Below are 18,811 nucleotides of genomic sequence, written 5' to 3'. Positions count from 1 at the left end.
TGATGGACTTAGCATCCTTTGGAGGCTAGGGATGTCCATGGGACTCTAGAGGGGCGAGATGTGGCTTTGCATGCCCAAGTGACAGATGAGAAAACTGAGACCAGAAAGGCATTGTGATCCTTCCAAGGCACCCGCAGTGTGTTCACAGGTGTTCTAGAGTCTGGCGCTTTCCCCAGCCGACAAGTTCTCAGAACAGGGCCCAGATGAGACATCTAACCTCCAATGGGTCTCCCTGCCTCCACCTTTGCCCCTTTCCAGCTATCCTCCACCCAGCAGCCAACGGCATCCTCTTATGACGTAAGTCAGACCATGTCACTGCTCTGCTAAAAATCTCCATGAGGCTCAGAGTAAAAGCGGAATCACTAGGACCACGTATATGTAACCTGACCCCTATCTCCGTTTCTCCCGACCTCTTCGCTCTCTCTTCCCCTCCCCCCATGTTATCTGTATTATTTTGGGCTTGTCTTCCCGACTAGAATGGAAGCTCCACAAGGGCAGGCTTATTGCCATTCGCCTTCCCTGCTCTTTCCTCTGTGCCTGGCACCCAGAAGACCTCCATCGATCCCTCCATCAAAAGCCCTTGAATGAATGGACCGGCTGGAGCTCTAGTTCCTCCGTTGTGGCTGTAGGCTTTTCCACAAGGTGGCGCTCAGAGACTCCTTTTGCTTTGATGGCCTGGACAAAAACCAGCCATGGCCACACATCCCAGGAAAAAGAATGAAAAGCAGAAGGGAGGCTTCTGTTTCCTGTTTGATGTGGGTGTTTGGGACTCCCCAGAGTCCAGCCTGGGGCTCTGAGCACAGAGGAGCCGGTGGCCTGGGTTTTATCCCAGCTCCTCCCCTTGGGGAGCCTGAGAGTTCAGAGGCTGGCCCAGCCGGTTCCCATTTCAAAATGGCACTAGTAATGGTACCTGTCTTTTTCACGGGCAGAGGGGGGAGAATGAATTGAGATAATATGCGAAGGTGCTCAAAGCAGTGCCTGGCACAGACTGATACCCATTCAATATTTTCTCTCATTATTGTCTTTAAAGCTCCTATTGTTTCTGTCAGTTACTCATCTTTCGCCTCTAAGAAGGGGGAATCCCGTGACCCCTGATGACACCATGCCCACGACGCCCCCATATCTCACGTCTGGCCAGATTCTGCTCACAGACGGTTTGCAGGGAGCTTGGGCTGCCCTGCTCTCCCCTGAGATGAAGAGAGACCCCTCCCAACTCCACCCCTCCTATCCCTGACCCCCTACCCTTCCCCCGTGGACCCCGCTCACCTTGCCTGCGGAGGGTGCTGGGGGCCCCCGGGGCTGGAGGACGATCAGGTCTGGCCCAGTGCAGGTGTGTGGCCGCTGAGCCCGGAAGCGGTGCAGAAGCGTGTTCAGGACGCTTGATTCGTTCACACTGACCAGGGAGGCCAGGTCTTCGGCCTGGTCCAGCGTGGGGGGGTTGGCCTGCGAAGCACCACACAGTGTCCTGTGGCTTCCTGGGCCCCCACACCACCACTACCACCCCTCCCCACCCCCACACACACAGCCCTGCTGACTCTGTCCCCGACTCTTTGGCTGTGTGTCAAAGACCAGAACAGAACACAAGGCCTTTGGGAAGAGAGTAATGAAACCCTACAAAGGAAGCAGGGGCACCCCTTCTCGTTTGCCCTCTGTGCAGCCTGGGAGCCACGGTCTGTTCACACTGGTCCTTCCATCCTGTGTTCCCTGCACCACGAGGGGAGATGCTCAGAACGAGACGTGGCCAGGTTCCCAGCACCTTCTGCGTTTCAAATACCATAAACAGACGGGTGGTGTTCCCAAGGCGGGCAGGGTCCACTGCTGTTTCCTCCCCTTCTGAGCTTTGTGGGAGCGCACTGTGTGTGCTCTGTGATGCTCGGGGATGGAGGCCAGTGGCCACACTGTCCCGTTTCTCTGACAGCCCCTCATGCACTGATCCCTGGGAAACATGCCCAGACCCTTCTAGAAGCAAAGAGTGATTGCTGCTTCTCGTCAGGGCATCCATTCTAAAAGGTTTCCCACCATTCTCTCCAGCGTCAAAGACTTTTCTTGGCCTAATGCTCTGGGATATGGGGCAACTCTGAGCTCTCTTATGGGTCAGTCTTTCTTCTGAGGATGCTGGCCTTCTGCAAACTCCCAGCACCGCTGGGAATGGAGGCCTGGGGTGGGCAGAGGAGTAGAGAGAGATGAAAATGAACGAGGCCCACGTGGAGCTCCTGGAGGAAACACTTTGTTGATTGGAAGGCTTTGAGGAGTGGAAAAGAATCAGGACAGAACCTTTCTTTCTATCATTATACAATAAACAGGTCCTCAAACAGATTTATGATATACTGAAAAAATTGTGCAGAACAGAACAACTGAAAAGGCAACACCAAAAGAATGACTGATACCCAAAATATAGGCCATTGTACCCTATGCTATGGTTAATGGCAGGCAGCACGTTTGGCTCTGAGTTCCCTGGCAGCCAGGGTGAAAAAGGAAACATGCTTTGTGGCATGATTTGCCATGTCCATAAAAAGAAAAACAATTACTATCTTGGGTCAAGCAGAAGAACTCCGACTTCTAAAACCTAACAAACCTGTCTCTTAATGTGTCTCCATAAAGGGGACACTGTGGGACAGAGTAATCATTTCTAATAACACACCTCCAGCAGAGCAGTGAGTTCAATGATAGTCCCTCTAACTCCGTTCAGGGCATCAAGCCAAAGTAGTATCTGCAGTTCGATACAAGGGTATCTCTTGCAGGGGTGGGGCAGAAAGATGTGGAACAGTCAGGGAGGGGGACCGGGGGCTCACCCGGTGAATATGCTCTTCATCCACTTCTGTGATGGTTTTGTCAGCATCAATGCAAAGTCGCACCCTTCCTGCTGGCAGGTCAGCTGTTCCCTCATCTGGCTTCAGCACTGTTGCTGGTGGACAGCAGAGAGAGAAAGAGAAAGAGAGAGTGGAGGGGAGGGGAGAGGAGGGGAGAGGAGAGGAGAGGAGAGGAGAGACAGGCTCTGAGCTGCTCAGCCAGGGAGCTGGAGAGGGGGCCTGGGAAAGATCAGAAAGGGACACCCTCCTCTCCCTTTGGGGCGTATGCACACGGAGGGTTCTGAATTGTGACCCTAAATCTTGAAAGGTCAGAGGCTAGGCCCACGTCGCCTTGGGCTTTTATCAGCTGGCACAGTGCCAGGCAGAGTGGGAACCCAGATGGTTAGGTGTACAAACCACCGAGACCTGGGATGGCAGATAATGGCACACAGGCTACCGTTCCCTAACCCAGTGCCCACGGCAGACATCACTAGCCGATCACTCTTCCCAGCTGTGTTCCCACAGGGACTCAGAACCGCTTCTCAGTGTACTGAGTGTGGCCACAACTAATCAACAAGAGTGGGCGCGTGAGATGAAATGCATTTGCCCACCTGCACTAGACGCCGAGTTCCATGAGGAACACTCTAAGAACCAAAACATGCTCGTTGCATTCATGAATTAGTGAAATAATTAAGTACCAAGGCTCAAGTGTCTTTGTAAACAGTACCCAGCAGACCAGCTGCCAAGAGTGAAATGACACTCAACGATTCCCACCCCCAAAAGCCACATTTCCTATCCTAGTCTCAGTGGCTCCTTACCCCTCACCTTGTTCCCCAAACTGTGATCAGGACCTGGCAAATTTGGCCAGCAACAGTAGGGAACACAAGAGGAACAGACTTAAGACACCCCAAGATGTGCTAATACCCCTAATTACCAAGAGTAAATCCATCCTTCTGAACCAGCCAGACTTTCTCTGCCTCATACCATCTGTCCTCAGGAGCCTGGGAGAAAAGATCACATACATTAGACCGGGATGACACGCCCTCCCCCAACCCCCATGTGAAGGACAAATCCCTTACGGGAGTTTCTCACAGCGTTGGTGGGGGATCACCAAAATCAGAATCTCCTGAGGGGCAAGAGGGTAATTATTTATATGTAGGTACCTTGGCCCTTCCCCTGGTCTTTTGAATGGAAGCTCGAAGCTGAGGCCCCAGGACGCTGCATTTTCAGCAATCTGCTATTTGTGCAACCCCAAGTTTGAGAATCGTCACGTGACATTGTGAGTAAGCGCAGCCACAAGGGACGTCCCTCATGCTGTGGAGACTCTCATCCCAGGACTGGTGCAGCGGGACCCTCAAGACCCGTGCTTATTAAGGAAGAAGCATTTGTCACCTCTTGTGGGCTGGCCACCCCTCTCCAATTCCCTGTCCGTCTCCTGTCCCCACCTGAACACCCCCAGGAGCAGGTCTTTCTTGTCTGGCCTCCTCTGCAGGGTCCCACCTACCCCTCCCCACCCCTGGGGCCACAGCCTCCTTACCTGGTCCGAGTCTCTGCTCTGCTGTCCTTTGCCCCCCTCCTGCAGGGCTGGCCCCTCTTGGTTCTCCTGCGCCTGGGGCTGTTTTGCGTGGTTTTCTGGAGCAGGGGGTCTGGGTCCTTCCAGCTCTGTCCCCGGGACCTTGGCGGCCCCGTCATCCACTCTTGCACTGGGCGTCTCTGTTTCCTGCCCTCTGCTGTCTGGCTGGCCCTCCTGCCCAGAAACCCCTGGGGTCTCCCTGCGTGCATCCACCTCCTTGGGGGCCTCACAGCCCTTCTCTGTCTTACTCCTAGCTTCGCCTGCCTCCCCAGACTCCCTCTGAGGTCCGCCTGCTTTCTCCATCACTCTGGGAGCCTCCCCCACCTTCTCCACCTTCCCAAGCTCTTTGTCCATCTTCTCTGCCTTGAGCTGAGGTTCATCTGTCTTCTCCGCCTTATTGAGGAGTGTACTTTCTTTGTCCTTCTTCCTCGGGGGGCAGTCCCACCTGCTTCTTCTGCCTACGGAACCTCCCCACTTTTTCACCTGGATAGGGACCCCAGCCAACTTCCCTTCACCCCCCGCACCCTTGGAAAGATTCCCCTTTGCCACCTTGGTTGGGGGGTCCCCTCCCCCCTTCTCCACTGTCCCTGGTCGCCCCTTTTCACCTGGCCCCTCTTTGCCCTGGGGTTCACCCTCTTTTGGCCCTTTGGTCTGAGGGACCCCACCCCCTTTCTCTGCTGTGCCTTGATCTTTCTTGCCTTTAGTCAGTAGCTCAGTTCCCAGGTCCCCAACACCCCCAGTCTGGGTCTTCTCAGCCTTTGGGGCTGCATCCTCAGGGCTGGCCTGGGGGCCACGAGGAGTCAGTGGGGTCTCCCCCTTTGTTTCCCCTCCAGGGTCTGTGGCTGGGGGTGAGGTCTTGCAGGTGGGGGCATCCTGGGCCTGGGTCCTTGGGTCCAGCTTGGCCACCATCAGCAACACGTCACCTCTCCTCACACCCCTTTTGAAGGGCAGAGGTTTTTTGGCTGGAGCCCCACTGGGGCTCGATTCCTGGGGCTTCTCACCATTGATGGTGGTCATCACCACGGGGCTCGTGGGGTCGCCCCTCTCGCTCTCCTTGACCGGAATGTTTGAGTTCTGGGGAGAGCTCGCCTGGGTGCCCTGGGAAATTTTCTGGCTTCCAGATGGGGTGTCACTGTTGGGTTGATGAGTGGAAATTGCTGGGGTCTAAGGGAGAGATCACAACCTTCCTTAGCGGCTTGCTGATCTGACAGCTTTGTCCCCCACTCATTCACTCGCTCATTCATTCATTTGTTCGCTCAGATAGTTATCCATCCAAAGACGCTCAAGCACCTACAAGATACAATGAGCCCTGTGCCAGGCAATGAGCCAAACCCCCCCACCCTGGACCTGGACCCAGTGCTTCAAGGCCAAGTGAAAGGAGAATGGACTTTGAAGCTCCACAGCCTCGATTCCAAATTCAACTCCTGGCTAGCTGTGTGACCTTAGGTAAATTACTTCCCCTCTCTGAGCCTGTTTCCTTATCAATAAAATGAGGACCATAATAACCTACTTTGCAGGGCGGGTGCAAGCATTCACAATCATATACAGAAAATGAGCCCAGCACATAGTGACTCCTCGGTAACAGCAGTTGTTACTGTTGCCATTATTGTTGTTTTTGACGCTGTTATTGTTTTTCGGCCTTGCTTCTTGCTGGGCCAGAAAGGGAAAGGACTGGGCCTGTCATCAGACGACCTGTTCTCATCTTGGCTCACACACTTCCCGGCTAGGTCACCATGAAAAGCATCTTCCATCCTCTCTGAGCTTCGGTCTTCCTTAGCGCAGGCAGCTACCACCAGACCACCCCGATTTGTTGCAGGATGAATGAGATGCGGAAAAGTACTTTGGAAATTGCAGAGGACTGAACAAAGTGAGCTGCTGCTCCTTCTGCAGTCCTGGTCCCCAAACCCCACCCCCATCCCAGGTGAGGGTCCTGGTTTCTGCCCCTGAGGTCCTCCGCTCTTGCCTGAACTAGACATTTGGGCTACATCACACCCAGGGGGTCTGCACTGCCTGTTCCTCTGCCAGACCCTTTCACTACCTTGGCATGTCAGCGCTACCCAGCCCTCCACCCTCAAACCTGGCTGGCTGGGACCTAAATTGTTCACAGGACCAGCTTTGCCTCTGCTCTGCAGAAAGAGACCTCATGGGCTGCTCTACCCTGATGTCTGGCTTCACGACCTGCCCTTGTCTGGGTTCTTCCATCTCGGACCATGGTGACACCAGCCTCCCACACGACGGGGCCTGGGGATCTGGGGTTCTCACCCGCCTCTTGCACCTGAACCAGCCCCACGATCGTGATGATTCCGCCCTACACAGCTTCAAGTCTGTGCCTACTGCCCCTGGTCTACGTCCACTGCCTCTGAGCTGGTGTCCCTTCATTTGCTGCCAGTCATTTCAAACCCAATGAAAAGATTTTGGCAGCTGCCCACCGCCGATGGGGAAAATCACCACCACTATCTGCCGTTCCAAGTCCTTAACAAGGAGCCCCCGCCCCCCCGCCCCATTCTGATTTCCCTGCCCCCACTCTTTTGTTCACGGTGAGCTTGCTGCCCGGAATGCCCTTTCCTCTCTTCACTCGCCCATGCTCTCCTCATCTTTCTATACCCAGCTCGAATGCCACCTCCTCCACAAATCTTTGCCTGAAGTCCCCAACCAGAAATTGTCTCAGACACCCAAGAAGCCCCAGAGCCCTGGGCTGGCTCACCATTTGCAGCAATGACCACATTCTTAATCCTATTCTAGCTTTGATTTGTAGCTCTCCCTTGTTTTAGGGGGTAGACGCCTCAAGAGCACGGTCTCTATCTTCATCTTTGTGATGACGATGACGATGATGGTGACGATGACGACGATAGCTACCCCTTACAGATCCCTTACAGTGGGCCCTACACCGCCGTCGTGCACTCTCCTACTTAACCCTCGTGAGAACCCAACGAAGTAGCTTCTGAACGTCTCCCCACTCTGTACATAAGGAAGCAAAGCAAACACAAAGGTATTAAGTGGCCCAAGAGACAAAGCCGGAATGTAAAACCACGCAGGCCTCTCTGAGTCTAAGGCCAGTGCCTGTAACTGCCGCATAGTCACGACTTTACTTGTCTCTCTCGGGCTCACTGGAACTTCCCGGGAGCTGTAAAAAATACGGATGCTTTGGCTCCACTTCCAGACAGTCTGATGTAGTTGGTCTGGGTTGTGAGCCCCCAGGTGATTCCAACGTGCAACCAGGACTCAGAAGCCCTGCTCTAGTGCCCAGGGCCTAGTGGCTCCAGGCGGGACCTCGCCTTGGAAAGGTGATTCGCTGCGCTTGGCAAATCTCACCACTGTCTACACCCGTATGAAAAGTGAGTCAGTCCCTTATTTTTAACCAAGCCACTAAGGAAGAGACAGTAACATGGGGATGGGCCAAGGAAGATAACTGATTCCATCCTCCCTCCCCGACCTTACCCCAAAGGAAGAGAGCTCATGGGGTAGGGAAGAGAGGATAGGATTGGTTATCTTTCTTTCCCAGTCCCCAAACCCTTTAGCCCCCTGCAGCCTTAACATACGGGAGAAGCAGCACCTCCAGAATCACTGGGGCCAAGAGGACGCTCACAGCACATCCATTTTACAGGTGAGCAAACCGAGTCCAGACAGGGAAAGGGATTTGCCTTGGATCACACAGAAAGGTGAGGCCAGTTCTCCTGACATTTCATAGGGGTCTCTACCCCAGTGTTGTTACAGCCTCTCCCTGTCCTTCACTGGCTAGGTGGCCTTAGGAAAACCATGTCACCTCCGTGAGCCCCATTTTCCATCCCTGAAAAATGGTAATGGATGGATTCTAATGGCTCTTTACAAGGATTATTTGAGAGTCGAATCAGCTGTGCTGGGATGAGGAGAGAGACTCCAGAATTCTGGGACAAGGAAATTAAAGTGGCAGGAACCAGCCGCAGCCTGTTCTCACAAGAGCGTGTCCTGAGGCTGCCCTGCCCTAGGTCCAGGAGCATGTTGGCCCCTGGTCCAGACACCTGTTGTGGTCTGAGGCCTGTCCATCCTGCATCTTGGCTCTGAGTCTCAGTCCAGGCCCAGCGCTGACAGTGTGTCCTCAACCTCTGCTCAGCTCTGCTTCCTCACTTGTGCACAGCATGGCCTTTATCCTTATAGAACCCTTTCTTCCCCAGGCCGCTGTGGCCACCTCACCAGCCACCTCACTCCCCAGACGGTCCCTTCTCAGGCAGCTCTCCAGAGCAGAGAACACAAATTCTTACCCTGGCACTGCCTCTATCTGGTCTCATGACCTGAGCAAGTCACTTGACCTCTCTGAGCCTCAGTCTCCAACTCTGATAAATGGATATAATCCCCATCTACTTCCTGCATTGTTGCACAGGGTTTCAAATAAGCCCATGAACAGCAAAATGAACAGTGATGGGTGATACACGGCACGTAATTACCCTTCATCCTGAGCTATGGGGGTTGATTTTGGCCACCATGTATGCCTGGGTCAGGTGGGGGTAGGGACACAGCCTGTCCTCCCTCATAAAGACTTGACAGGGGTGTTTTAGCAGCTGTTGCTGTTCAGCTGCCAGAGGACTTCTCTGATGTAGCCAAGTCATTGTAACTGGACAGGTGCAGGCACATGGGGGGCTGGCCGGGCAAACAACAGCTGAAGGGGGGTGGGAGGCAGAGCCAGGATGGCCCCTGGGCTCAAGCCAACACTAGGTCCTGAGGCCACCAGCTTTCTCAGCCTAATCACTGCAGTATTCACGCTACTTCAAGGTGGTGCTGGAAAAGCAGGGGGAGATGCCCTTTCTGCCTAACGCAGATGTACTATTTCCAGAGATGTACTATTTCACTGGGTTTTGAAGGCTGCATAGGAGTTCAATAGATCAAGCTGAAAACAGGACATGCCTCACGGTGCATTGCACTCTTAAGCCTGCCTTCCTGGCGTCCAGCCCCATCACCCTGTCTAGATTTCCTGGCTAAGGAGCTGGGGAAAAGGGGAGAGATAGCACAGAGTACCACCAGGAATAAATTTGCTAGTCCCTAACACATTGGAAGCGCACCTTGTCCAACGATTGCTTCGATCTAGCTGTGCTCTTCAGAAAATTAAGAGTTTTCAGTGGACACCAACCAATCAGAAGGGAAGCCAGCTGGAGCAGAGTACTGAGGTCCCTATCTGTGCCATGAATTAACACTTTAATTATTGGATTGTGGCCATTCCAAGGGACTAAGAAAGGAGCCTAGGTAAGCATGACAGCTGGAGGGTACTTGGGGGAGTTGGGCCATGGTTGTTTACCATCTGGTATGGAAGGGTTTCAATATTTTAACAACCAGTACAGCTAAAACCAATGAGTACCAACAGAGTAGCTTTCTGTTTAAATTAAATTGAGCTAACCATATATCCTTAGCTAAGATCTAGGTTTCCCTTTCTGCAAAAATAGGAGTAAAATGAGGCCCACAATTATACATCAACTAATTTCATTCATTCATGCATTCAACAAACATTTGTGTGTTTTTTTGTTTTTGAGGGTTTTTTTTTCAACAAACATTTGTTGAGCACTTACTATAAGCCAACTGCTATGAGAGCTGCTCAAGATTCAGAGTTGAATGAGAGAGATAGTTGGTGCTCTTAAAGAATTCCTAGTCAAATAAGTCATATATGATCAAATAATTACTATGCCAAAAACAATTAAGATAGGCATAGCGGGTGCAGTGGGAATCAGAGGAAGGAAGACAATGGGAGAGCCTTCCAGAGATGCACTATTTAAGCTGGGTTTTGAAGGATGCATAGGAGTTCAACAGATCAAGCTAAAGATCAGAAATTCCTCAAAGTGAGCACAGCAAAGTGAGCAAAGGCAGGATAGCAAGTGACTCAGAGGAGTTCACCGAATAGGACGGTAGATATCGACATATACCCAGTCTCCGTCCTGCAGGGCCACTTACCTCTTGTTCTGGAGAGGCAAGCACTGCCTGTTTCCTCCGTCTCGCTTCCTTGGACTCTTTCTCAGTCTCCCGGACCAATTGCCTAATGAAGCCTCCTGGGATGACAGAGAAAAGGGGAGGAGGGGAGGACGGTGGGGGGCTCTTGTCCTCTTCTCGAATCTGTTTTGCAGAAGCAAAGGAGGAGAAAGCTCAATGAGTAAACCAGTGGGGGCAAGTTGCCCTTTAAAAAGTTTGCAATAGAGCCTGGGAGGGGGCCGAGCAGGACATATGACCAAGACCATGTATGAGAAGCCATGGCAAAGCAGGTGAGGCTTGGCGGGGCTCTGGGAGGCCAGGGGACAGCACATGAAAATGGGATAAACGAGTAGCAGAGGTTACTCCAGCCAGTATGACTTCTACCTGGAACAAGTTTCCTCACAATATAAATTAGACCCATCAAGGTCACTGGTTCCCTTTCTTGGTGTGGGACAGACCCATCTCTGGGAGGACCTGCTCCAAAAGGAGCTTTTCCAGTTCCCAGAGGGGCTGGATCACAGGGAACCCTCCAGTTTATAGCTGATATAATAATCAAGTGATCACTGCATGCCAGGAACACGGCCACGTGGGGAAGGGCTTGCAGCCATGGTTCATGTAAGGATCCAGCCCAATGGCTACAGTCCATTCCACTGACCCAGGGCTGTGGCTTCTTGATGGTCTTTCAACCAGGACCTGGGCTGCCAGGAGTGCCCCAACACTGGGTCCTAAAGCTGGCAGGTTAGACATCAGCCTTTTACCCCAGAAACATGGCCCGGGCCAGAGCTGCCTGGACTTGGCTGCAGCCAGGTCCTCTTCTTTAGCCACAGTGACCTGAGGGGCTGAGGTAAGGGACCGGTTATGGCCCTCCGGGTTGTGTCTTTAATCAGTATCATGGTGACAGCTCATGAGGAACAACAAAATCTCCAGTGCTTTCTATGGAAGAGCTACATACTGGTTTAAAATAAGCTCCTTATCAAGGTTCCCCTCAAAACTTGATCTCTGCAGCCAAGCTAACAAACAGGGACTCCAAAGAAGATAAGAAAGGACAGGGGACAGAGCAGAGGCCACGGATAAGACCTCTGCCCCGGAAGAGAGAAGCAAGGGACACGTGAGACTACGGTCATGTTTACAGCCCATCTCTCCTCTCCATGCGGACTGAAACCCACAGCATAAGGGAGAGTGTCTTAAGGCACCGTCAGCTGGGTGTCCACCTCTGCTTCTGTCAGCGTTATTCTCAGTGCTACGCCCAGGTCAGTCAGGGAGGGGCAGAGGCAGCAGCCAGAAAGAAGCTTTTTACTGCCCCCCGGCCCCCATTATTCAGCCTCCAATTCATCAAGTCCCAAGCCTGAGGGTGGGATGGCCGGTGGAGGAGATAAGTCATCAGAGAAAGAGGCAGTCCTTCCCCGGTATCTTGTGAGAAATACAAAAGAGAAAAGAGGAATAACTGGGGAGAAGGGCTCCCATCCAGTTCTGCATAGGGACAGAAAGCAGGGACCACCGACACCCATGCCCCTGGCAGAAGCCCGGAAGCCAACCGCTCTGCCCTGCCACCCACACTCCTCCTCCCACACCAACCCCTGTGCTCGTCAGAGCTGCCGTGAGGATGCAGAGGGGAGAGCGGGTCTGCCCTCATTCCCCCACTGCCGACTAAAGAACAGGAGAGACCAAGCAGTCACGGGAGGGGTCAAGGACGTGGTCACCAATGACCAGCTGGGTTAGAGGCCATGGCTAACCCAGCTGGCTGGGAGAAGATGGAGGTGAAACCAGACATGATCCAGGGAAGTGCTGGATGTCAGACACCCTGGCGGGGCTGGGAGGGAGCAGCCTAGGCCACCCATGCTGTGACTCGTCTTCCGAGGGTCGAGTTGGCCCCTGTAGCTGCGGTCCGAGCCCTGAGCGTTACTTTCCTTCTGTTCCCACAGGGCGAGGCGTGATGAGATGGCCATGCTGAGACAGAGCTGGGGCCGAGATGAGATGAGATGAGATGAGATGAGATGAGATGGAGCTCTCTGCCAGACAGCACAGAATGAGGCTACGGACACACACAGCACGTGAGACGGACAGACACAAGACTGACCCACGGAGACACAGTGGAGAGAGAAGAGAGAGACAGTTAGCTCACAGACTGCCTCACGCCCACCCCCACCAATGCCACACACCAAGACCACGCAGCTGGACCCAGCCCCCTGTCATTTATACCTGGAAGGAGTATGGTCAGCAGGGAGGCTGCTGGCCAGGGAGTGGACAGTACCCTGAAATCCTTTTCCTCTGGACCCCACACTTTGACTTTTTATGGAAATAAAACACACAACCAGAAAAGTACACAATCATAAGGGTACAAATCAGCAGCTCTCACATAAAGAACATACATAACTACAGAACCAGCACTCTGATCCAATTAAAAACATAATTAAAATTTGTTTTTAACTTTTATTTATTTTAAGTGTGTTTTTCCAGGACCCATCAGCTCCAAGTCAAATAGTTGTTTCAGTCTAGTTGTGGAGGGCGCAGCTCACACTGGCCCATGTGGGGATCAAACCAGGATGTGACCTTGAAGTTAAGAGCACCGCGCTCTATCCAACTGAGCTAACTGGCCGCCCCCAACTTTTTTAATTAAAAAACATTATTTTATTTTAAAATAAATTAAATGTAAAATAGTAATTAAAATGGTTAAAAACAAAATTTACTGAAATAAAATTTAAATACTAATCATTTTAATGAAATGAAATTGAATTTAAAATATTATTTATATGAAGTTCAAGAACAGGAACATCTAACCTACGGTGATAGAGGTCAGAGGACCCATTAGCTTTTGGTTGGGAGGGGACATGAGGGAACTGTCTGGGGCAATGAAAATGTCCTGTATCTTGATCTGGGTGATGGCTACACCAGTACAAGGTCGGACAATTAAGTTCGCGAACTCATCCTAGAAAAACTGCTACACACCTCATTGCTGAATATCAGCACAGCCACCTTCCAAGTACTCCCCTTGGGAAGCTATGCACCGATGCCAGCGCCTAGTCCACCCTTCAAAGCAATTTTGGAACTCTTTTTCTGGAATGGCCATCAGAGCTGTCATCGTATTACCCTGATGTTCTGAATGTCATCCAAATATCTTCCTTTCAACATTTCCTTTATCTTCAGGTAAAGAAAGAAGTCACTGGGGGCCAGATCAGGTGAGTAGGGAGGGTGTTCCAATACAGTGATTTGTTTACTGGCTAAAAATTCCCTCACAGACAGTGCCGTGTGAGCTGGTGCATTGTCGTGATGCAAGAGCCATGAATTGTTGGCGAAAAGTTCAGGTCATCTAACTTTTTCACGCAGCCCTTTCAGCACTTCCAAATAGTAAACTTGGTGAACTGTTTGTCCAGTTGGTACAAATTCATCATGAATAATCCCTCTGATATAAAAAAAGGTTAGCAACAGCGCTGGCAACAAGTTTGCGAACTTAATTGTCAGAACTTGTATGTAAATATTCATCTAGCTGTACGATTAAGATTGAAGATTTTACTGTATGTATATCATATCTCAATTTAAAAAATACATAGAACATTACCAGTCCTCTCGACCCTCTCTCATGCCCCCTTCTCGTTACCATTCTCTCAAGGTGAACCACTATGCTGACTTCTAATACCACAGAATGGTGTGTTTTTTTCTTTTGCGAGGGAGTGGTTGGCTCCACAGTTTGACCATACCGATTAGGAAAGGGCCCAAATTAGAAAGGGCTTTTTGGCCTAAAAAGCCCTCTTCTGGAAAACAACTTTGAGGAAGTAATCCTAAACCAGGAAATTTCATCACTGTGCTGCTTATAGCTCCAAAGAAAGACAAAACCTAAGTGTCCAATAACAAGGGAATGTCAAATAAATTACAGCACATCTAACTTGGATGAATAGTATGACTCCATTGAAAAAGGTGTTTAGGAAACATTTGAAAACATTATATTGAGGTATAATTTCTATGCCAGCCATAGTGATTTGCCCATTGTAAGTACACAATTTGATGATTTCTGATAAATTTACAGAGTTTTAAAAATAAAGGTACAGAGTTTTGCAACCATCACTACAATATCCATCAGGCCCAAAAGACCCTTTATGCCGATTTGCAGTCACTCACTGTTCCCATCCCCAGCCCCAGACAACCACTAATCTACTTGCCTTTTTGGACATTTAATATAAATGGAATCAGGGAGAGTATCTGGCTTCTTTCACTTCACATGTTTTTGAGGTTCATCCACATCACGGTGTATATATTGGTACCTCATTCCTGTCTGTTGCTAAACAGAGTTCCATTGCATGGATGGATCCCATCTCCGCTTATCCATTCACCAGTTGATGGACATTTGGGTCATTTTCACATTGGGGCCATGATGAATAAAACTGCTATGAACAGTCACGGAAATCTTTGTGTGCCCATATGTTTCCATGTCTCCTAGGTAGACTCCTAAGAGCGGCATTGCTAGGTCACACGGTGACTTTATGTTTGACTTGTTGAGAAACAGCCAAATGGTCCTCCAAAGTCACTGCACCATTTCCCGTCTCACCGGCAGTGTAACAGGCTCATAGAAAGCAGCTGCGGTAACACGGGAAGGGGCCCCTGTTGGCTGGTCAAGTGAAGAGGACAGAGTGCAATACTGCACACGTGAAAACTATCCACAATGGGCCAATGAAACACTCCACAGAGAAGAGTGGAAGGAAATACACCGAGAACTTGGCACGAGCCTCTGTCTTCTCTCTTCCAGCTCCAGGCTGGGCCGGCCTTCTGAGCATCGATTCTCACTGACCCCTCCCAATCCCCTCCTGGAAGACGCCACCCCATCCCCAGCTGTCAGAGCCACCCTCGTCCAAGCGTTTTCAAAGGCTTGTTGGCCTGTGAGTAGCCGCTTCCAGGGACTTATCCACGAGAAGACAGCTTGGGCAGCGTTCAAGGTGATCTCGCCGCAGGCAGGGACAGCACACGTCCCAGGAGCTGGGGACGCGGGCGGGCGCCGAGCTGAAGCCCGTTCTCATCTCGCGAGAGCCCGTCGTGAACATCGCTTTCCAACTCTGTGTTCACTGACGTCACATCAGTAGCTTACAAGCAGCCATGGGAGTATTTACACCACCGAAATTGGCAAATACTGCAGATCGCGGCTCTTAGTCCGCGAAGTGACCACTAAACATGTAGCAGGGACATCCCTGGCTGAGAAGGGCCTGGCAAGGAGGGACTCTCAAGCTCCAAAGATCCAAGAAGGGACACTTCAGCTCTGATGAGGTCACGTGCCCATGGGGAAACCCTGGAAACATGTCCAAGGGCAAACAGCCGCACTGGAGAAGCAGGCAGATGGTCTGCAGAATAGGCAGGAGGCGAGATCTCTGGGGGGAGGGGCTGGGGACAGGGGTGGGGGCCAAAGACCCCCTCCTCACTGATACCCTTGGAGGACACTGCAGAGGTCCACAAGTGACACACAGCCAGAATCCACTCTGCTACACGTCCCCAGGGAGCGGAGTCCAGGTTATGAATAGGGATGACGTGCAGCGGCTGTCCTGGCCACGCCTCCCTCCCCGACCAGCCCGGGCCTGGCCTCCTCAGTGGCTGCCTCCCAGGAATCGCCCTCGGCTTCAAGACTCCAGGGGGAATCCTGGCTGTCAGTCTGGGCTGTCAGTCTGGGCTGTCCTCAGCTGGGACTGCTGGCCATGCCCAGAGGACACGGAGGGCAACGAGAGGGAGTTCAGTGCGGGTCCTTCACTCCCCGCGTCCTGCCCCTGGAAGGCTCCAGGCCAGCCCCACTGACCCAGGGCCAGGAGCCAATCCTACCGGGGAGCTTTGTCAAGCCTTAATTTAAGCAACTGTTCTTATCGCCACATTCCCTTTCAAGCCTGAAACTCACACCTGCTTCATCAGCTGCTGTTTTAAGCCCATAAGAGGCCCCAGATGCTCGGTGGTATAAAGTCTCAAGTCTCCCCTGAGCGAGGCGGGAGGCTGGTGTAAGGAAAGGCAACCCCAAGGCCAGGGATGGCTTGAAACAGGTCTCCATGCACACATGTTGGACCTGAGGGCCCCCCAAGGGGCGCTCAAGGCTTTCCCCGTCACCCCCCAATATCCAGTACTGACACAGAGGCCAGTCCCCCAGGGACTTCACCTACCTCACAGAACATATTCCGAAGTCTGCAGCAGCCTCCGGGCCCTCACGACCACCTGCCCTAGCGTCTCTCCCTCTTGCTCCTCCACTTCAGTGAAACTGACCTCCTGGATGCACCTTTTCACACAGGTTCCCACCTCAAGGCCTTCGCACACACTGTTCCCTCTGCTTCACACGATGTTCCTTGTGTATGACTCACACCTTCACCTCCTTCGAGTCTTTGCTCGGAGTCATCGTTTCACTGATCCTACCCTCACTGTCCTGTTTGAATTGCAGCCCAGTCCCCTGTCACCCCATCCCACCTGACCCAGGATTCCCCATCACCTTACCCTGCTCTTTTTCCCCATAGCACGTAGTCACTGTCCTTCATGCTTATATTTTCTGTTTGGTTTCTGACTCACCGTGCAGAATAGCTCCGCTGAGAGGCACAATTTCCCTCTGTTCTGTTCATTTATCTCGCCCCCGAGCCTAGAAAACCTATGTAGCTCACACGAAGTATTCGTTGAATAAATGAATGAGTGAATGAATGAATGATTCGGAGTGCAGCTGAGAAGGGGCAGAGCAGGTGGTTGGCAGCAAGTCTGTGGCAGGGATTTCTGACATCCCCCTGTGCTGTCTGCATCCACATACAGGGGACAGTGCGTTATCATAGCCCAAGTTCATGTCCTGCCCCCACCATTGCTCTGTGGGACCCTAGGACGTTCCCCGAGCCCCCGTTTTCTCAGCTGTCAAATGGGAGGAGAACCCACCCCCATCACCTGACCCTTTGCTCTGCTGGCCACACGGCTTATGTCACTATTGGGTCCTTCCTCATTTCAATTTTCACTTAGAATTCTGTCTTGCCCACAGTTTGACTCCTAAGTGTGTTTATTCTTCAGCTCACAGAGTCCCGGGAGGTGGGCAGAAGGGGGTTGGCCACTGTGAGAACCAGTGCAGAGCTAGGAATCTCACCGTCAACATCTGGCTGCCTGACACCTGGTCTCTCTGCCCGTTACATCTGAAACCAGGCACACAGGGATTAGAAGACAGTAGGGAAAGGAAGATGCTGGGAGAGTGGAAGATACCATCTTCCATCTCTGAGCAGGGTATCTTCTGTTTACCCCTTCAGACGCCTCCTCCACCTCTCCCACCTTCCAGCTCCTAGGTGGGTTCAGCTGGTGGGCATCACCTGCTGGCAGAGATCAGAGGGCATCAGTGCTCTCAGCTCTCCCCCTGCACGGTGGCCATGGGTGGGCTGTCTCCCTGCACCAAGGCACCTTCAGGAAGCCTCCGTCCACCTGCAACCCTCTACTGGTCTGGCAGCAGCTCCCTCCCCCACTTCTTCAGTCCCAGAGGAAATAATAACTCCCACCTTTGCAAGTCAGCGTGGGGCCAGCAGATTTTTTTTTTTTTTTTTTTTTTTTTTTTTTTTTTTTTGTTGAAAAGGACCAGATAGTAAACCTATTCAGGATTGAGGGAGTAGATTTTCTGTTGCAAGACTCAGCTCAGGCTTTGCATTTCAAAAGCAGCCATGGACGATAGGGAAGTGAATGGGCATAGCTGTCTCAATACAACATTATGCTTGAAACCAGGCAGAGAGCTGGATTTGGCTGTGGGAGGTCATTTGCTGACCCCTACCTCGATGGTCACATTAAATCCTGCCCCCACTTTTCTCAGCTCTCCTCACCCCAGCGGAGTGAGCCGGTGCTGGAGCCAGGATGACACAGCAGCTGGTGCCCCCACCCCCAGAGAAGAAGGACTACCTGGGAGAGTGTTGGAGGGATGAGGCCATGGCTCCAGCATCCATGTGGCTTGCTCTCTCTGAGGACCTCCTTCAGGATCTCCTTCCCCATCCCTTCCTTCCTGGTAGCCAAGCTTGGATCATTTTCCCAAATGTCAGGCCCCCAGTGTGTGCAGCCTGGGTGGCGGGGGGTGCTTTGGTCCAGCCTTCTGTGCTTCGTAACAGTATCCCCTCTCTTCTTTTCGAGCCCACTCTGTGCTCTCGAGGCTGACCACTACAGTTGTGGCCTCCAGGGCTCTCTTGGTCTCCAGCATTCCTTTGAGCTGGGTCATTGGAAGGCTCTGGAAGGACCCACATGAAGGAGGGACTCAAGGTAGGGTAACTACCCCCTTCCCACCTTGCTCCCTTCATGTAGGACCCTAGTCTGGAAAAGGCTATGTTTCTCCATTTACAGCCACGAGCCCCTTGGAAGGGGTCCCAGGCCCTCTACATTGACTCCAATCATCCACCAGGCTCCTGCATTACCTTTCTTCTTGCTTGCATCAGGCCCAAGGCTAGTAATCAATTCCCACCACTATTAGTCTGCATGGTTCAGCATGCTTAGTTGGTTCCCTTAACCCCACAACCCCGCACACGCCTTTGGAAGAGTTCCTTCATTACAAAGCCTCTCCAAAATGCCAGCC

At 52.0% G+C, this 18,811-nt stretch overlaps 1 protein-coding gene across 1 annotated transcript in view; it reads right to left on the bottom strand.

The window, feature by feature from the left end:
- MYO18B (myosin XVIIIB) overlaps positions 1-18,811 on the bottom strand; it is a 244,040-nt gene that overhangs the window by 223,320 nt on the left and 1,909 nt on the right. Inside the window, exons 2-7 of the mRNA XM_033098254.1 lie at positions 12,198-12,362; positions 10,276-10,434; positions 4,327-5,526; positions 3,724-3,790; positions 2,793-2,905; positions 1,267-1,443 (exon numbers count right to left, since the gene is read on the bottom strand). Of these exons, the coding sequence (XP_032954145.1) occupies positions 1,267-1,443; positions 2,793-2,905; positions 3,724-3,790; positions 4,327-5,526; positions 10,276-10,434; positions 12,198-12,236 (1,755 nt within the window). The 5' untranslated portion in view covers positions 12,237-12,362. The remainder of the gene's footprint in view (positions 1-1,266; positions 1,444-2,792; positions 2,906-3,723; positions 3,791-4,326; positions 5,527-10,275; positions 10,435-12,197; positions 12,363-18,811) is intronic.

The sequence above is a fragment of the Rhinolophus ferrumequinum genome, chromosome 25 (genome assembly GCF_004115265.2).
Source record: "Rhinolophus ferrumequinum isolate MPI-CBG mRhiFer1 chromosome 25, mRhiFer1_v1.p, whole genome shotgun sequence".
Lineage (NCBI taxonomy): Eukaryota > Metazoa > Chordata > Mammalia > Chiroptera > Rhinolophidae > Rhinolophus > Rhinolophus ferrumequinum.
This window is presented reverse-complemented; position numbering and strand designations above follow the sequence as displayed.